The sequence below is a fragment of the Hetaerina americana genome, unplaced genomic scaffold (assembly GCF_022747635.1).
Source record: "Hetaerina americana unplaced genomic scaffold, ioHetAmer1.1.p SCAF_22, whole genome shotgun sequence".
NCBI classification, from domain to species: Eukaryota; Metazoa; Arthropoda; class Insecta; order Odonata; family Calopterygidae; genus Hetaerina; species Hetaerina americana.
The window spans coordinates 7,882,008-7,899,954 of record NW_027286786.1 but is presented as its reverse complement, the minus strand read 5'-3'; the positions used below and the strand labels follow the sequence as shown (position 1 = coordinate 7,899,954).

General features: G+C 39.9%; 1 protein-coding gene across 1 annotated transcript in view; it reads right to left on the bottom strand.

Annotated features, from left to right (window-relative positions):
• LOC139689343 (inactive ubiquitin carboxyl-terminal hydrolase MINDY-4B) overlaps positions 1 to 17,947 on the bottom strand; it is a 56,064-nt gene that overhangs the window by 21,599 nt on the left and 16,518 nt on the right. Inside the window, 3 exon segments of the mRNA XM_071586426.1 lie at positions 8,359 to 8,450; positions 8,628 to 8,693; positions 14,829 to 15,132. Of these exon segments, the coding sequence (XP_071442527.1) occupies positions 8,359 to 8,450; positions 8,628 to 8,693; positions 14,829 to 15,132 (462 nt within the window).

The following is a 17,947-nucleotide window of genomic DNA, read 5'->3' as shown; positions in this document are numbered from 1 at the left end:
GCCGCCTTCTGGGCCATCAAAGGGCATATGAAAATTAGCTTTTTTTTTAAACTTTTAATGCTAACATTTTCAGGGCTATGGTATTCCAAGCACCGATTTGGCAACAGCTGCAGGAGATGGCTGCCTAACCTTTCCTGGAACAGTGAGCTTCTCTTTGCACTTGATCATCCAATGAGCATGGGCTGCATTCAATGTGCCCTTAAATGGTTTTTTAAATGCAGCCTCCAGAGGCTGAAGCTGAATAGTTTTGCCCCCTGTGACAATGACAACAAGGTCAGCCCTTCCCATCATCATAACTTCCCACTTCCCTCTCTCACTAACATGCCCCCTTGACTGAATCCAACAGGAGCAAAGGGGGATGAGGTTAGGAGAGCGCCTGGGTTCCTGGTCTACACCAGGAACCCAGGCGCCATAAATCGATGCCAGCAGTATATATCTGGTATATTTAATTATGTTGATATTTTAGCTAATTGAACAAAGTTCATATCATCACATGTTAAATTGAGGATGGCATGAAATCGTTCAGGAAGCACTTCTAAGGAAAACATTTTGTAGCCCTATGGTATGCATGTGTGTATAAAACATTTAAGTTATTATGCCCTATGAACCAAGAAATTATCAAGCATTTAAATTTAACTGAAAATATTAAGTATCACTCACACTTAACACTTGAGTTAATCTTTTTGATTGCTCACTTTGTTTGTGAATGCAGTGAATTTTTTACTGCCACTCCCCCAATACCAGTATTTTAGGCAAAAAGAGGTGAAATATATTTTCATCATCATCAATATTTCAATCCCAGGTTTGCTTTACTGTAGCCCTCCATTCTACTCTATTTAACGTCAATTGCCTCAATCCTTGATTCCTTCTCTGTTTTATGCCCTTCTTAATTTGTCCTATGTGCATGTCTCTTGGTCTTCCTCGTGGAATCTTCCCTTCTTTTTTTCCTTCTATTATATTCCTAATCAATCCATTGTGCCTCAATGTGTGTCCAATCAATCTATTTCTTCTTTGCCGTAAAGTTCTCCATGTGGTCCTATCCTCTTATGCTCTTTTATATACTTCCTCCATCGTTACTTCGTCTGTCCATTTAATCTTCAGCATCTTCCTCCAGCACCATGTTTCAAAGGCTTCTCTTATTTGCTGGTCCAATTTTCCAATGTTCCAAGTTTCGTAATCATAGAGCGTCATACTCCACACGAAAGTCTTAACAAATTGCTTCCTCATTTCCAGCCTTAGGGTCTTAAAAAATACATTTTAAGAACTGAAAAACAATGGTATGGCTCTGACATTAATTATATTATATTAATAATCCATGGTAAAATGCAATCAGATATGTCATAATTGACTTGGGTATTTGCTTTTCTCATCCTCAACCCACTAACAGTCCTCTCTTGGTATAGACTGTTATTCAGTTATTTCAAGCAAACCTCATGCAAATCAATCTCATTGGCTGCCTGAAACATTCAAGTTCAGTCTCAGATAGAATTATCTTACTCCTTGTTCAATTAGGAATTTCAATTTAGGAATTCATCACTAAGCTATTAATTAGTACTGGATAGGGATCAATTGAGCCAACCACTCTTTGGAATGAAATATGCATTAAATATTTTAACAGCTATGAATTAAAGTTTAAGATGTTTGTTAAGGTGTTTCTGATCTTCTACTATACTGTAAGATTTTGTGCTTATCAAACTGATGTGCTCAAAGAAGAAAAGGAATAATCAATTGACTCAGTTTGCATCCCACCATGCTATCCACTCAGGAACTATCATCTGAAAAACCAGTGACTCCATGTTCCCGGCTAAAATGCGGGCATGGCAGGATGAGTGTCAAGGTCGACTCAGCGCATGTAATTAGTTTAAACCCCTGTTGACTGTTGACACCATGTTGCTATCTTTGATGTTCCTAGAGTTGATCATTTATGATACGTGTAAGGCTAAGTATTGTATACCTTTGCTGGTTTCACAATTTAATGTAATAGTAAATTCTTTATGCATCACCCCATTGCCGCCAAAATTCAGACAATTCTTTCCCTTAGCATCCCATCCTTGATATGGTGAGTCCAATTATAGCTATCCTTGAGGTTGAGCAATTTGCAGTTCTTTAAAGTGTGGTGGGTTTCATAGCCTCGCAAAAACCAAGCTTCCACTAGTGCAAGAGCACCACGCTCCTCGGAGTTAAATTTCGATTTGGACATAAGATAGTGCCGAAAAATATAGAAGTACCCATCGTAGTTAAGTTACTTCTGTTCATCAGGTTACGAATATAGTTCTAGTATCGCACTAACCCTTAGCTTCGAGAACCCAGTATTTAAAAAAAAGGGTTGAAAAAGTAAAATGAAACGTGGATGTGTGCCCTCCTACATGATCCAATACGTAGATTCATACGATCATTCTCATTGAAAGTACACTTCTATTTCCCATCTTGAAGCGCAAGACTTCTGATGAATTTAGTCTTAATAAAGGAATTCTGTGGCAATCGTATGGAAATGGTTACCGGCATTTTGTATCATCGTTAGAAACCATAAACACAAATGAATAACCACTTTTAAAAACTTGGGCTCCTCAGAAACCTCAAAGCTCAAAATTGTCAGACAAAGGAGCAGTTGACCCAGAGGGATCAGCCAACTTAGGGTATTCGAGCATATTTAGGAATATGGGCACTCGCTCCCCACATCACCCGTCAAATCGTCGCTCTTCTGCCATAGTTTGGATGAGACAACGTAACCCGCTCTCCACCCCATTCTCCAGACTTGGCGCCCTATGACTACTACCACTTGTTTCCTAAGCTGAAAGTGCATTTGACCGGAAGGTGCTTTCGGACGACGACGAGGTCCAACGACATGGTGGCGAGCTGGTGTAAAATAGCAATACGAAAACTGCCTCAGTGCCTACAAAAATTTATCGACCAAAAAGGTAATTATTTAAAAAAAGAGTTAGGTTGATCTTTCAAATTATTTACCAATTGCTGAAAATAAATATTTATTTAAATTTCTAAAATAATCATGAATCTCAATTTTGGAGTTCCTTGTATCTTTGTATACCGTTTAAAAAAACAGAAGGATACATTTGCATGGAAATCACTTTTTACAGGCTCCATACACTTATTTTCCATTCTTTTTTTCTTCCCAAGGTCGGATTTTTAATTTTCTCGAGAATCCAAGGAAGATGCAAAGAAGTGGTAGATTTTGAAATAATGGCGCCGAGGAGAGGAGGGTGGTGAGTTAATGGTAAACACGTCGATCTCGACGACGGAGGTAGCGCTCGGTTTTCTACTGTTTAGTTAGTTTTTATGCCTTTTACAGTACCGCCATGAATATTTCAATGCATTTACAATCTTTATTGTGCAGTTGATGTTTGTTATTAATTTGCTTTGTTTATTTTGGATTGGCAGAAGCTTGTGAGTCATTAAGTCTGTTTATTGTTTTCTGCATTTATTTTTTGATATCGTATTTCGGTGTATTTTTGCTCCCTAATTGATAGATTTAGAGATTTATAATTATATGAGGATATAAGGTTAATTTTCGTTTCGTTTTATTCATTTAATTGGCAGTAGAGTGGCTGTAGACTGTAGCTTAATTACGTCTTTATTTCTTTCTGCGTGCATTTTTATACTATTTTTAGCTTCACATTTTTAGTTATACAGACATATACATCTCACCATTCATAGGTTTTGAAAATTGGAGATAAGTTATTTTATATTAATTAAACTTATTTTCAGTTTAGTTTTGCATTTTAGTTTAGGCTAAGATTCTTTAATTTTAGTTGCTGTTTAATAATTGCATTTAGGGTTCACCGTTATAACTGTGAGTGACGGTGTTGTTCAATTCATTTATTTGTGCCTTCGTGGTATTATTACGATATATTTCGAATCTAAAGTTCGTTTATCAATTCATCTTAAGCAATAGAGACAATACCAGCAACTTCCTTGCCTCAAAATAGACGAGAAAATACATACAAATTGAAACAATTTGTTTCCAAATTAATGGACCTTTTTGGAGTACGACAAGGTACTCTTCATTATGAGATGCAGTTTACTGAATAAAGACAGGGTTGTGATGGACCCTGTAAAAAGATTTGAAAACTTGTAATAGATTTACAAAATTAACACATTGTTTTCCACGAATCTCTCGGATTCAATCCACTCTCGACCTAGTTTAATTCAGACCTCCATCCCCTCCCACGACATCCCTCCCCACTTCCTCGACACCTAAGCTTGGGCGTAAATGGACATCCCTTCCTCACTCTCCTTCAAACGAGTATTATTGTCCGCCCTGATTCTCCTCCTGCTATTCAGAATCGTGCAGTTTGTTAATAACAACTGGACCACACAAGTTACGACAATCACTCCTTATGCTAAGGATTTTGCCAATCGTGATGGGAAGCATGTTTGCCGTGTACACATTTCAGGACTCATTAGACGTTTAAAATTAAAAGGCTTGGTATCATGTTTTCAGTTATTGATTGGTTTCTCAGTTTCATTGAAAAGCACTTATGGAAAGCACTCTTGTCGCTTTTTTTAGTTACTTGAAATCGTAAGGATTGTATCTTTTGTCTTTCTATTTATTTTAAAAGGTGTCACATGAAATATCATCTTTTAAAATAACGTAACGTAATATTTTACATATGAGACGCCTGATTCTTTTATGATTGAATCATCTCTGAAATTCACTCAAAATACCAATTTGTTTACATTTTCTCAGTTTTTTTATGAGATTAATTAACATGGAAATATTTTTTGAAAATCAGTGCTCATTGTACCTTATTAGTCGCCCATAAATTTCCATAAAGTTTTTATGACCTTGATTTTTCAGGCGTGTGCAATCATATCTTTGATTCATCAAACTTACAAAAGAATACGAGGGCGGTTCAATAAGTACCCGTGTTAGAAATGAAGAAACCATTTTTTCAAAAAAAAATTTTTTTTCAACATAGTCCCCTTTTAGAAAGATACACGTCTCCCAACGTTCCGTCCATTTTTTTAAACCCCTCCAAAAAATAGGATTTGTCGAACTCTCCAAAATACGCCTCTGTCTCGGCGATAACTTCCTCGTTTGAGCTAATTTTTTTCCCGCGAGCCATTTCTTCATGTTAGGGAATAAGAGGAAGTCGCAGGGAGCCAGATTGGGTGAATACGGGGGGTGTGGCAGCAATTCATAACGTAGTTCATGCAGTTTGGCGGCGACAACTCCGGATCAGCTTGTTGTCCACCGTGAGCAATCGCGGCACCCATCGGGCCGACAATTTTTTCATCGCCAACTCAATCATGTAAAATATTAATTGCTGTTCTGGTCAACACACCCACCGTCTCTGCTACTTCACGCACTTTCGTTCATCGATCAGCGAGAATCATGGCGTGGACTTTTTGAATGATTTCCTCAGTAATCACGTCTGCCGGGCGTCCTGGTCGCTCCTCATCAAAAACAGATGTTGGCCCATGTTTAAATTCGTTGAACCAATATCTAACTGTGGTCATAGATGGCAAAGTGTCCCCATTAACAGTATCCAACTTAGCTTTTATCTCCTCCATTTCTTCCCATCCAAAAACAAAAAGCGAATTACCCAACGATACTGCTCTTTTTCCATCTTAGCGAACATCACGAAACACGTCTTACTCGAATGGCTGCCAAATCCAAACTAACCTTTAAATCAGTCTGATATTTGTTTCACCGTCGATTGATAGATGGCAGCACACGATGATAACATAAACTTCCCTCAGGAACGCTCTTTGTCGTCAAACACGGGCTTCTTATTGAACCGCCCTCTTATCAGCTTCCGTCATAGCTGCAGCGTAATGCTCTCCGAAGTCAAAACTTTTCTGATAAGAAAAGTGTGTAGACTCCATCAAAAGTGTATGGACACCACCCAGAAAGGATTCGCAGCTAACTATCAGAGCTCTGATATCAAAATTAAATATGAAAACTTTGAAAGGAGTTGGTAAATCAAATTTAAGATGAGTGACATTCATCAATCAAAAATGCATCCAATGAATCTACGGCGAAGGGATGGATGGCAGAACGCCATGGAGACCTTTCGGCATAGGGAGTCGACCAACCTGTAAACTGTATGGGTTCAACTCGACAACGAAATTTACCATGTTTTAGCACCGTTTGTCTGCTAGCCACTCATTACCTGATTTGATGGCCTTAAACTCGGCGTTACCGCATTTGGCGATGCTGCAGAGAGCAGGGAAAACCTTTCCTCTCCCAAATCCTGACGGACACTGAAATAAGAAAAACAGATTTTCAGCCAAGTCACTGAATTTTTGCTCATTATTATTTCTTATACCAACCCCAACGTTTTAACAGACGACACTGATTCCAAGTACCAACTGCACAAGTGCCACCATCTTCCCTTCAAAATGGAAAATCTTATGTGGGCTATATCATCCTCCATGGATTCATCCGTCTGAGGATCTTCTTCGGCGTTTCAAAGTTATGAAAGGTGGCCCACACAAGGTCACCAACCTCTGAAGTACCCAAATCAAGTGATGGATTCCCTGCTATAGGCAACGACGCTCTTCCGGTCAATTTAGGCATATTTTTGCCTCAACCGAAACCAAAGTCTAGTGATACAATCACTTTCATTACTCTAAATATTCTAGTATCTCTCATGAATGAAAAAATACCTTGATAGCCCCCATACCGTTGTCCGTGCCACACCACTGCTAGGATGGATGTTCAGTGCACTGGCACACTAAGGCACTGCTAGAAGTTTACTTATTTTTATTAATTTTGTACATATGTGTACGGTAGAAAAAAATTCAAATTCGCGTGCGATTTTTTGTTGGTTATAGTTTCCTCATTAATTACAAATGATGGAGGAATTGCTTCAGTCTCTCATTTTTCTTGTTAGGATGCTGTAAATCTATCTGAGGCTCAGATTTTGGTAGAATTTAATGGACGCTCAGCAATATATATTCAACATATTTAAAGGTAGATTTGTCCCAGACGACTACTTACCTATTGTGGGAACTTCCAATTTTTGGTCCCACTTCATTTCTTTATTCATAGCTTCGTAACTTCTGCCTGCCTTCATGCTGTCTTCCTTCCTTTGCCCCGCTTACACAACCTTCTCCCTTTTACCACGGTCTTCTTCAACATCCCTTACAACCTTTCCATGCTTCCTTCATCCAATTTCCCTGTCTTTTTTTTATGTCCCCAGCAGTAACTTGCGCTCTACGCTCATCCTACTTAAAACTTCGGCGTTTGCCGTCCGCTCCATCTAACTTTTTTTATCCAACCTCCGCCACACCCACATCTCAAGAGGCTCCAATTTACTCTGATCCTCTTGTCCCAAAGACCAGCTGGCCACCCGTCTGTGGTGAACTATGAACTGCACCAAAATATTGACGAAAAGTTAGTGAAAATCGGCGATTTTCAACACCTGAAATATTTAGCGCAAATTTCTACGACTCTATTGCATAGAAACACGACTGAGAAGTTAGGCTACTACAGCTCGTGCCACTACATGTTTTGTGCTCGTCTTGACGAGGAACTTGGAACTTATAGATGCCGTCATTGGTTGGCTGCGATCCTAGGCGGCAGGATTTTATTCTGAAGAATTTGAAAACTAGTTCAGAAATATTACAAATGCTTTCAATTGTTCCAGGGTCAACTTTGTGGAAGTTCATGTTCATTAAATGAAGAACACATATATTTCCACTGTTCTTTATTTTGGTACTACTAGTTTCAACGCTTCGGCGTCATCATCAGGTACCTTTACCTGATGATGAGACCTGAGCGCTGAAACTTGTGGCACGCAAATAAAGAACAGTGGAAATATACATTGTGTTCTTCATTTCATGAATATGAAAAATATTTAAATGTTTTGCGACTTCATATAAAATAGTATAGATATGTAGTTTTGAGATGTAAGTAATCAATTTTCCTGTGTATTTTTTATAGCATAACGGAAGTTACTTTCTGAACAGCGCACGAATACCCCTTCCCGCTCCATATTCGCTACCGCCCGCCCCCCCCAGGGTCGATCCACGCTGACTCTTTGCTTTCCCCACACCACCATGGTACGTACGTATGTTGCTCCGCAGGGCCATCATTCCAGAAATCCCCGCTGTCTCTCCACCTCACTACATGTCGATGTATACCCACTTCCTCCATTTCCCACTTGATGTTTTCTAACTTGCACGCCTATGTACATCATTTGCTCCCATCCATATTTATCATGGGAGTGATATTTGAGGCGGCTTCCCGTTGGCTTCTTTGATAGCGTTTTTAACGTGAATCCGTCACTCCGCCTATTCAGCACTCCCCCCTAAGGAGTAGACGCTGCGTGGACTTCCTTTCCTTGAACCTAGTTTTGCATGCAAGGGAGAGTGGCCATAACAATAATGTACAAATCCAGGAAAGAAACTTACTTTTCCAAACCCCTAGAGAGGACAGCACTGTAGAGTAATAGGAGAGCCCCAGGCCCAGGATCCTCCTGAAACTTAATATGAATACAATAAAGTAACTTCTCTGCAAGAATTTTAAGGAATTATCACATCTTAACACAATTGAGAAAACAAAAGTTTTCCGTTGTGAGTAATATACTTTTGCAAATTTGACGAAAGCTCGTAAAATTACAAATAAAGCATTTATGAAGTTTACAATTGGTACAACTTACAATGTATGCATAGGATTTGAGGAAAATCTCCAAGTCTTCTCTCGATTTGAACTGGAAAATTCGAAGCTGTGGAAATAGTAAAATATATTATGGATAAATGGCAACGGTCAATTTGCAGCATCACTGAAAATATAGTTTGGTTCTACTTAATAGCCAATAAAATATTATGAACTTACAGACTGATAGAATACACTTGACTGTGTATAATTCATATAATCTAACACTGAAGCGCCCTACGGTAAATCCTTTTGAAATAATTTAAATGAAACTCTCCTATTAAAATGCTGTTTTCCAACGTTTATTATTTAAGGCTTACGAATGTTTCTCTAGAATCAATGTTTCACCAGAATAGCTTATATTAATTGTTACTATTATTATTGGTATTCTACCGGTTAATGTAGAATGTGAATGGACGCAGACAATTCAAAAGAAAAGTTTCCTAGCCTCTCCTAAAGGAACATTACCTGATATACTACGCACACAATAAGTCATCCTTCAATTCCGCATTCGTCCTTCCTCCCTTGATTCTATCTACCAATATGCCTACATCCAATTTCCTCCCCTTCCTCGTCGCCTAACGTTAACCCCTCTGTCCCAGACTTCAACATCCCATTAACAATCGGAATTCTCTGCTTCCATTTTTCCTGGCCCCTTTAGATTTCTCCCAGCAATTTCCTCTCCTCCCTCGCCATACCTAGCACTTCCTCGCTCATTTCCCTTTCAGTCTACTTAATCTTTTCCATCCTTTTCCGCACCCAAATTTCAAAGTCCCTCCAATCCACGCATATTCATAGGACCCTGGTTCAATTATCATGTATACACATACAGGTATCTGAGTTCAAGTATCATGGATACGAGTACTTCTGTTTCTTCCGATGTGAGACGGAGCTAAATTCCGTCGAAATCATCAAGAAATAGCGTGTGAGTGTTCTTTTTATGTGTTCTTATATTGTTTGTTGCTGTCCAATTTTTTCATTACTTCGACGAAATCATCTACACATACATAAAAACCATAAATACAGTAATCAACCCTAAGGTCGGTTTGCTAGGTGATGGTAGAGTTTACCCAGTACTGAGCCCAACGGCGTGTGAAAATCACGCATCAGAGTAGGGGGACCAGTTCCCTTTGCCGGTTATCCAGGAAGATCTGGTTCCCGAAAAATCACTTTAACTTGGCTGGAGCTGCAAGTGCCTCGCCCGGGAATCGAACCCGGGACCCTCCGGTCGGCAGTCCAACGCTCTACCCCGCGACTACCGGGACCCACCTATATATATAAATGTATATCGATACATATATATATAATATATGTATATATATATATTATATATACCTGTATGTATATATATATATATATCATATATATATATATATATGTGTATATATACATATATATTATATATCATATATATATATATATATATATATATATATATATCATATATATTATTATTATTAGGTCCTCTACCGGTTAAGGTAGGTTTTTGGATGGACAAAATTACCAATCCAACAACTTGCGACCCCCAGCAAAAACAACATCCCACTCTACATTAGGTCCCTCTTCATCTCTGAGTACTTCCTTACTCCCTTCATCCCGTCCAACATCCCTATCCTGTTCCTTCCCTTTCCTCGTTTGCCCAACATCCCACTGCCGGCCAATACCACCTTCATCCACTTTTCCTGCCTCCATAGGATTTCTCCCAATAAACGCCTCTCTTCGCCCACCATACCAAGTACTTCCTCATTTGTTTTCTTCTCTGTCCATTTCACCTTCTCCATTCTTCTCCACACCCACATTTCAAAAAGCCTCCAGTCAACGTCTATCCTCCTGCTTCAATGACCACGTTTCCGCACCGTACATAGCTGCGCTCCATATCAAAGTTTTTACGAGTCTTTTCTTAACATCCTTACTCAACATCCCTCTCATCAACTCCCTCCTCCTTCTAAAAGCCTCTTTGCTTATCGCAATTCTTCTCCTTACGTCCCTACTACATTGACCGTGTTGGTCCAAAGCACTACTGAGATACGTAAACTGTTCTACCTGCTCTAGTTTTTGCCCTCCTATTTTAATGCTAAGCTTAGCCTTTTTCTTTCTAGAAAATCACATAACCTTTGTTTTATTAATATTGATTGTCATCCCATACCTGTCGCACTGAATTTCCAATTCACTCAGAAATGCTTGTAACCCCTTGGCTGACTGACAAACTAAAGCCTAGTCATCAGCAAACCCAACTGATTTTACGAATTCCCCGCCAATTTTATTCCTACCTCCAGGTCTTCCCATGCCTCTTTAATCATTTCATTTGCATAGAGGTTGAACAGCAACGGTGATAATGAGCAACCCTGCCTTACACCTCTTCCTAGCATTGCCCATCCGGACTCCCCGTTTCCCACCCGCACCTGAGCAGTCTGAGACATTCACAGGTTGCGGATTAGCCTCCTTTCCCTCCAATCTATTCCTTTTTTCTGCAGAATACTCATTAGTTTTTCCCAAATCACTCTATCAAACGCTTTTTCGAAATTTACGAAACAGGCAAATACCTCCTGGTTGTGTTCTATATTCCTCTCGATTAATGATCTCTATACTGCAATGGCATCACGTGTACCTCTCCCCTTCCTAAACCTAAACTGATCATCCCCTAAGTTATCATTTGCCCTACTCTCTATCCTTTTGTTTATGATCCTGAGAACAACTTTAACTGCGTGGGATATCAAACTTATTGTCCTGTAGTCCTCACATGATGTTGCCTTTACCTGTATCGGAATAGGAACTAAAACTGATCTCACAAAGTCTTCCGGCCAGATTCCTCCCCCATTGATACTACGAATTAGCCCACATAGCCTCTTCCTCCCACATTTTCCTAAACATTTCAATGGTTCCGCGGGAATGTTATCCACCCTCACGGCCTTATTTAGTTTCATCTCCCTTAATGCCCTTTCTATCCCATCGTCGAGTATGCCTGGACCTAAGCTATCTATCTCTACGTCATATTCCTTTTCAATGTTTAACTTTGTTGGTCGAAGTTCTTTACTATACATTTCTTCTATATACTCCTTCCATCTCTCTTGGATCTTTCCTTTGTCGACTATTACCTTACCCGCCTTATCTCTAACTGTTAGAATAGATCTCATTTTTTACTTCCGGATAAAGATTTATCTTTGCTGTACAGCGCACCGATTTCACCCTTCCTCTGCAGACTTTCCATATCCTCGCACTGCGTCTTCCACCGTGCTTCTTTTGCTTTATTTGCTGCCCGCCTCAATTTATTGTTTAATTCTTTGTACTTTATATTGCCTAATTCTTTATTTACATTCTTCCATTTTCGCCACTCTTTCATCTTTGTAATCATCTCATCCGTGATCCATGGTTTCCTAGTCCTTTTAGCCTTAACGGTTCCAATAGTGTCTTTTGCGGCTTTGGACAACCCCTTCTTGGTACTTTCCCATTTTTCTTCGATAGTATTTAGGTCTTTGCCATCCTCCATGGTTTTTTCTACTACCTGTTTGTATTCGTACCTTTTCAAACCTTTTAATGCATCTACATTCCATTTTCTAACTAGCCTCCCCTTCCTTATATTTTTGAAACGGACGCTACATTTCCGACGCTTCATTTTCGCCGCTCATCCATCTTTGTTGAAACGGACGCTACAATTCATAATAACTAAATTGTGGTCAGAGTCCGCATCCGCTCCCAGGAAGCTGTGTGAATTTATCACACTGTTCCTAAACCTGTGTCTAACCAGGATATAATCTAGCTGATACCTTTCTGAGTCACCTGGCATTTTCCATGTATACCTGCGTCTTTTGTGGTGTCTAAACTAAGTGTTGGTGATGACTAACCCCGTCTCCTGCAGAACTCAACTGCTTTCTCCCCGCGGTCATTCCTCGTGTCTAAACCGTAGTCCCCGACCTTATTACCATCTCTTCCTTCGCCTACCGTCGCATTCCAATCCCCCATCACTATCAAATGTTTCCCTGTGGGAACACACGCGATTATGTCCTCTAACTGATCGTATATCCTATCGACTTCTTCTTCCTTATGGTTGCTCGGTGGCATGTATACCTAAATAATAACCAAGTTCGTCGATTCTGCTTTTATCTCTACTAGTAATAATCTATCCGTTACCTGCTCTATGTTGACTACGCTTCTTCCTACCTCTTCATTTAATACCATGGTAACCCCTTGTTGGCTCTCGTCCCTGCCGCCGTATATTATTCTATACTTATCACTCCAGTAATCCCCGCTATCCTTCCATCTCACCTCCCATAGTCCTAAAATATCTATATTTCCCCTTTCCATCTCTCGCTTAACATTCTCCAATTTCCCTATCCTCATCATTGTTATAACATTCCACGTTCCTATTCTAACTAATTTGGTCTTCTCTTCCTGCGTCTTCTGTGCTGCTGCTGCTGGTTTTCCCTTGCAAGGGTTTCGTGGGATGAGGACCGCGGAAGCCTTGCCTCCCCCTCTGCCGGGCACGACACAAGGCCGTTTGGCCGAGCCCCGTAATTGCCATGACTCAAAATCTCTTTAGTGGCCATCATATTTATCTTGGGAATGATAATTGAGGTGGTTTCCTGTTGCCTTCCTCAATAGTGTTTTTAACGTGACACCATCACTTACTGGCCGCCCCACTGGGGTCAGACGCCATTGCAGCCGCCTCACTGAGGAACAGACGCTGCGTGGACTACCTTTCGTCTGGCTCGTAACCTTCGACCTATCTGGCATGGGTGACCCTACCAGGAGCAATTATTATTACTCCCGCCAGCACAGATCTAGGGGTCATCGGAACGCACAAGCCCTTCAACCACGTCATGGTTGTATTCCGGGGAGGGATATATATATATATATATATATATATATATATATATATATATATATATATATATATATATATGTATATAATACACAGTAACACATAATATAGAAACACAAAAAAGAGAACTATATATATATATATAATACACAGTAACACATAATATAGAAACACAAAAAAAGAGAACACTCACACGTATTTTCTTGATATTTCGACGGAAACAATCCGTCTTCCTCTGAAGATATAGAAGTAATGACTTTGACTTGGTCATTACTTCTATATCTTCAGAGGAAGACGGATTGTTTCCGTCGAAATATCAAGAAAATACGTGTGAGTGTTCTCTTTTTTTGTGTTTCTATATTATGTGTTACTGTGAATTGTACTATTCGGCACTTCCGTGTTACGTCTACGAAAGCATATATATATATTTATATATATATATACACATATATATATACATATATATATACATATATATATATACATATATATATATATATATATATATATATATATATATATATATATATATATATATATATATATATATATATTATTTATTTACATTCAAACACAAAATCCCGCCATACGGCGAACAAATATTCTTTTACATGGAAATAGATATAAGGAAAACGGATAGGAACACATATAAAGGACGAACACAATAGAGGTGGGGAAGGCGGAATCGAACGGATCACAAGAGTAAAAATATTTCCTTGACCGGGACTTGAACACCAGATCTTTCCACTTGCCGGGCGCATGCTCTTACCACTTGAGGTATCGAAGAAACGTAATTCGCCGTGAGATCCGTGGGTCTAATATGTCGCCAAGCGCCCCGATTCTTTCGCCAAGAGATGGCGTCAGTGAATTCTAACCCACTGTCCTTTCCTCTTCTGTGGTGTCTATTTCTCCTTTGGTGGGTGAAACAGTCCCCTGACGCCATCTCTTGGCGAAAGAATCGGGGCGCTAGGCGACATATTAAACCCACAGATCTCAGGGTTTCCTCGATAGCTCAAGTGGTTAAGAGCATCCGCCCGGCAAGTGGAAAGATCCGGTGTTCGAGTCCCGGTCAAGGAAATATTTTTACTCTTGTGATCTTCTTGATTCCGACTTCCCCACCTCTCTTGTGTTCGCCCTCTATGTGTGTTCCTATCCCTTTTCCTTATATCTGTTTCTATATAAATGAGTATATACAGGATATATGCATGCACACACAATGCATATCAAGTTAGTACTAGCGAGGAAAACAAACACGCAGAAATAAACACGAAAAAGAAAAGCAACTACTCACAAGTTTTCGAATTTTTGGTGGTCAAGCCACCTTTCTCAAGGGAGAGAAGGAAGGAAAGCACTTGATCGAGTGATTGCCCTATCGGCGGCACCCACCTTCTCCGTGACGCCGTCCTGGAAGTAGGCCGAGCTCTGTGCCACGTGGGACGGCGCCTCCTCGCCGGCCGACGCGCATGGCGCCAGGCTGACTACGCCGCTCGACCCCTCACCCGCGCGCCACACCACGTCCGCCAGCGACCGCCACAGCGCCTCCTGCTGCTCGTCGGCGCTCGGGCGTAGAGCCCTGCAGAGGCCACCATCCCGCGCGCGGGAAGTTACTCGCTGCGGCACATTACGCGTGCAAATCAAATCACTTCCTTCGAGAGTCACGTCACCTCCTGCCCGTTTAACACGATTGCACCTGAAGAGACCGTCACTCCTCTACGCTATTTTTATCTATTGCTGATCTTATTACACTTAATATCTTCCTATCATTGGAAAAATGAGGATTTATGAGAAGAGTGCTCGGTAAGTGGGATGAAAAGGTCAAGGAGGAATGTTACCATGCGGTGGTTAGGCCTCGTTTGGAATTTTATTATTATTAAAAATACACATGTGCTGGTAGACAGTGTCAGGTGGCACACAAGTCCCAAATAATTGCAAAAGATAGTACATAAAACCAGACTTCAAAACACAAATCTCTTTAACAAAACAAGCAACAAGTGAACAAGTGAATCCCCATCCCATTTACAGCCATTAATCAGCAAGAAAAAAAAGATAAATTAAAAATAAAATTAAGCTATTACATATAATATAATACACCACACATCAATCAAATTATTACATATATGCCTTACATCTATTCTTAAAAGTATACACTCTGTTAGGAAAGGGCTCGAATATTTTTGCAGGTAAGGTGTTCCACTCAACAATTGTTCTATTTAGAAAAGAAAATTTTTTTTTATTTGTTCTCTGTGCCCGGCATTTTATCTTAAATTTGTGATCATTTCTGCCCATAAAATTTGGGTTCCCCGCCTCTTTCCTAAGATCTGCCCAAGCTTTCTCCCCCTTCAGAATTCGGAACATTCCACAAAGTCTGCTTACTTTCCTTCTAGTTTCTAGAGGTTCCCAGCCCAGCGTTTCTAGCATGTCAGACACACTCTCCATCCTCCTATGCTTCCCCAGAACATATCGGGCAGCCTTTCTTTGCACCTTTTCCAGTTTTTTAATATGACCTTCTTCATGAGGGTCCCATACAAGAGAAGCGTACTCTAAAATTGGTCTTACTAGGGTCTGATAAGCCTTCTCCTTGGTTGCTCTAACGCTCCCTTTGAGGTTTCTCATTACCCAATGAAGAGTTTTGAAAGCTTTCTTATAGATGTACTCCACATTTAGCCCCCACCCTAAGTCCTTAGTTAAATATACACCTAAGTATTTGACAGTATCACTTCTAGGAATGACATTTTCTGAGAATTTATATTCCCTATTGTTTCCATTTACCTTATTGCTAAAAGTGATGGATTTGCATTTGCTAACATTAATATCCATCCCATTTTTTGTCACCCAATCTGCCATTTTATTAATGTCCCTTTGAAGTTTGTCACGGTCTCTGTCATTTTCGACTTTCCTGTAGATAATACAGTCGTCTGCAAAAAGTCTAATCTGAGTATTAATATTTATTGGGAGATCATTTATATATATTAAAAACAAGAGCGGGCCAAGTACGCTTCCTTGTGGGACTCCCGATGTTACCCTTGCTTTTTCAGAATACACTTCTCCTAATTTGACCCTTTGTGTTCGACCTTCCATGAAATTTCTGACCCAAGAGATTACTCTTCCATCTGTGTGTAGTGGCAATTGGCCCATCTTAAGCATTTAGCGATCGTGGTCAACTTTGTCAAAGGCTTTTGACAGGTCGACTATTATAGCATCCACCTCTATTCCTGCATCCATAGAGTCGAACATTTCTTGGCAGAACCCTAATAGCTGAGTTTCGCAAGAGCGCCCTTTTCTAAAACCGTATCGGCGACTAAACAACCAATTCTCACTCTCCCACAAGTCCCAGAGATAATCAGCCATTACCTTTTCTAATGGCTTGCATACAACTGATGTCAAGCTTACCGGTCTATAATTATCAACTAGTGCCTTATCTCCTCCTTTGAAAATTGGCGTAACATATGCCTCCTTCTAAGCATTTGGCAGGGCATTATTGTTTAAGGTAACATTGAATAAATGATTTATATAATTTGAAACTACACTACCGCCCAATTTAAGCAAGTCAATTAAGATACCATCTGGCCCTTTTGATTTATTTGCCCTCATTTTCATAATTTTTTTATAAATTTCTGCGCTCGTCGTTTTAATACTTTTGGTATTTAATATTTTTTCGCCTCCTTGTTGACTCAGAGATGAATCTACAGGATCCTTTTTATTTACCATAACCTTAAATACACTTGCATACCAATTATTAAACTTATTAGCCTTTTCCTTATCATCAACGATTAGTGTCCCATCCTCTTTTTTTAAAGCTGTTATATTTTCCCTGTTGTCTTTCCTCCTCCGGAGGTACTTGTAAAATTTATTTCCATTATCTATCCCGATTATTTTCTGTAGAAAACTATCTTTGGCTATTTTCTTTTCTCTATTCAATTCACGAACTAATTTTTTGTAAATTATGAGCCATTCCGAGCTCTCGTTCCGTTTTTTGTGAATCACTCTCAGTTTTTTCTTCAAGGATCTAATTTTGCGGTTGTAGAACTCTGGATCAGTATTTTCTTTAAGAATTTTTTTCGGGACAAATTTATTTAATCCCTCCTCCATTATCCCCTTAAATGTTTTCCAGATTTCTTCTACATTCTGCCCACCACTTACCCATTGCGAATACTTTTCCCTTAAAAAGGTCTGGAACCCTTCCCTATCACCACGTTTATATGGCCAAACCATCTTTTTGTTTACTAGCCCCTTAAACTGAGCCCTCTCCCAGTTTAGATGCATACGCACAGCTGAATGGTCACTTATTCCCGGAAGGACATCGACTTCCCCAACCCACTTTTTCGGTCTCACAAGTATGACGTCGAGGATGTTTCCCCCGCGCGTGGGTTTTTCCACCACCTGTACAAAACCCTCCTCGTTTATAAGACGACAAACGATTTCTTGGGCCTTCCCACCCCCCCCCGTAACCTCGTCTGCCGACCATTGAATACCTGGAAGGTTCAAGTCCCCCGCTATGAGGGTGT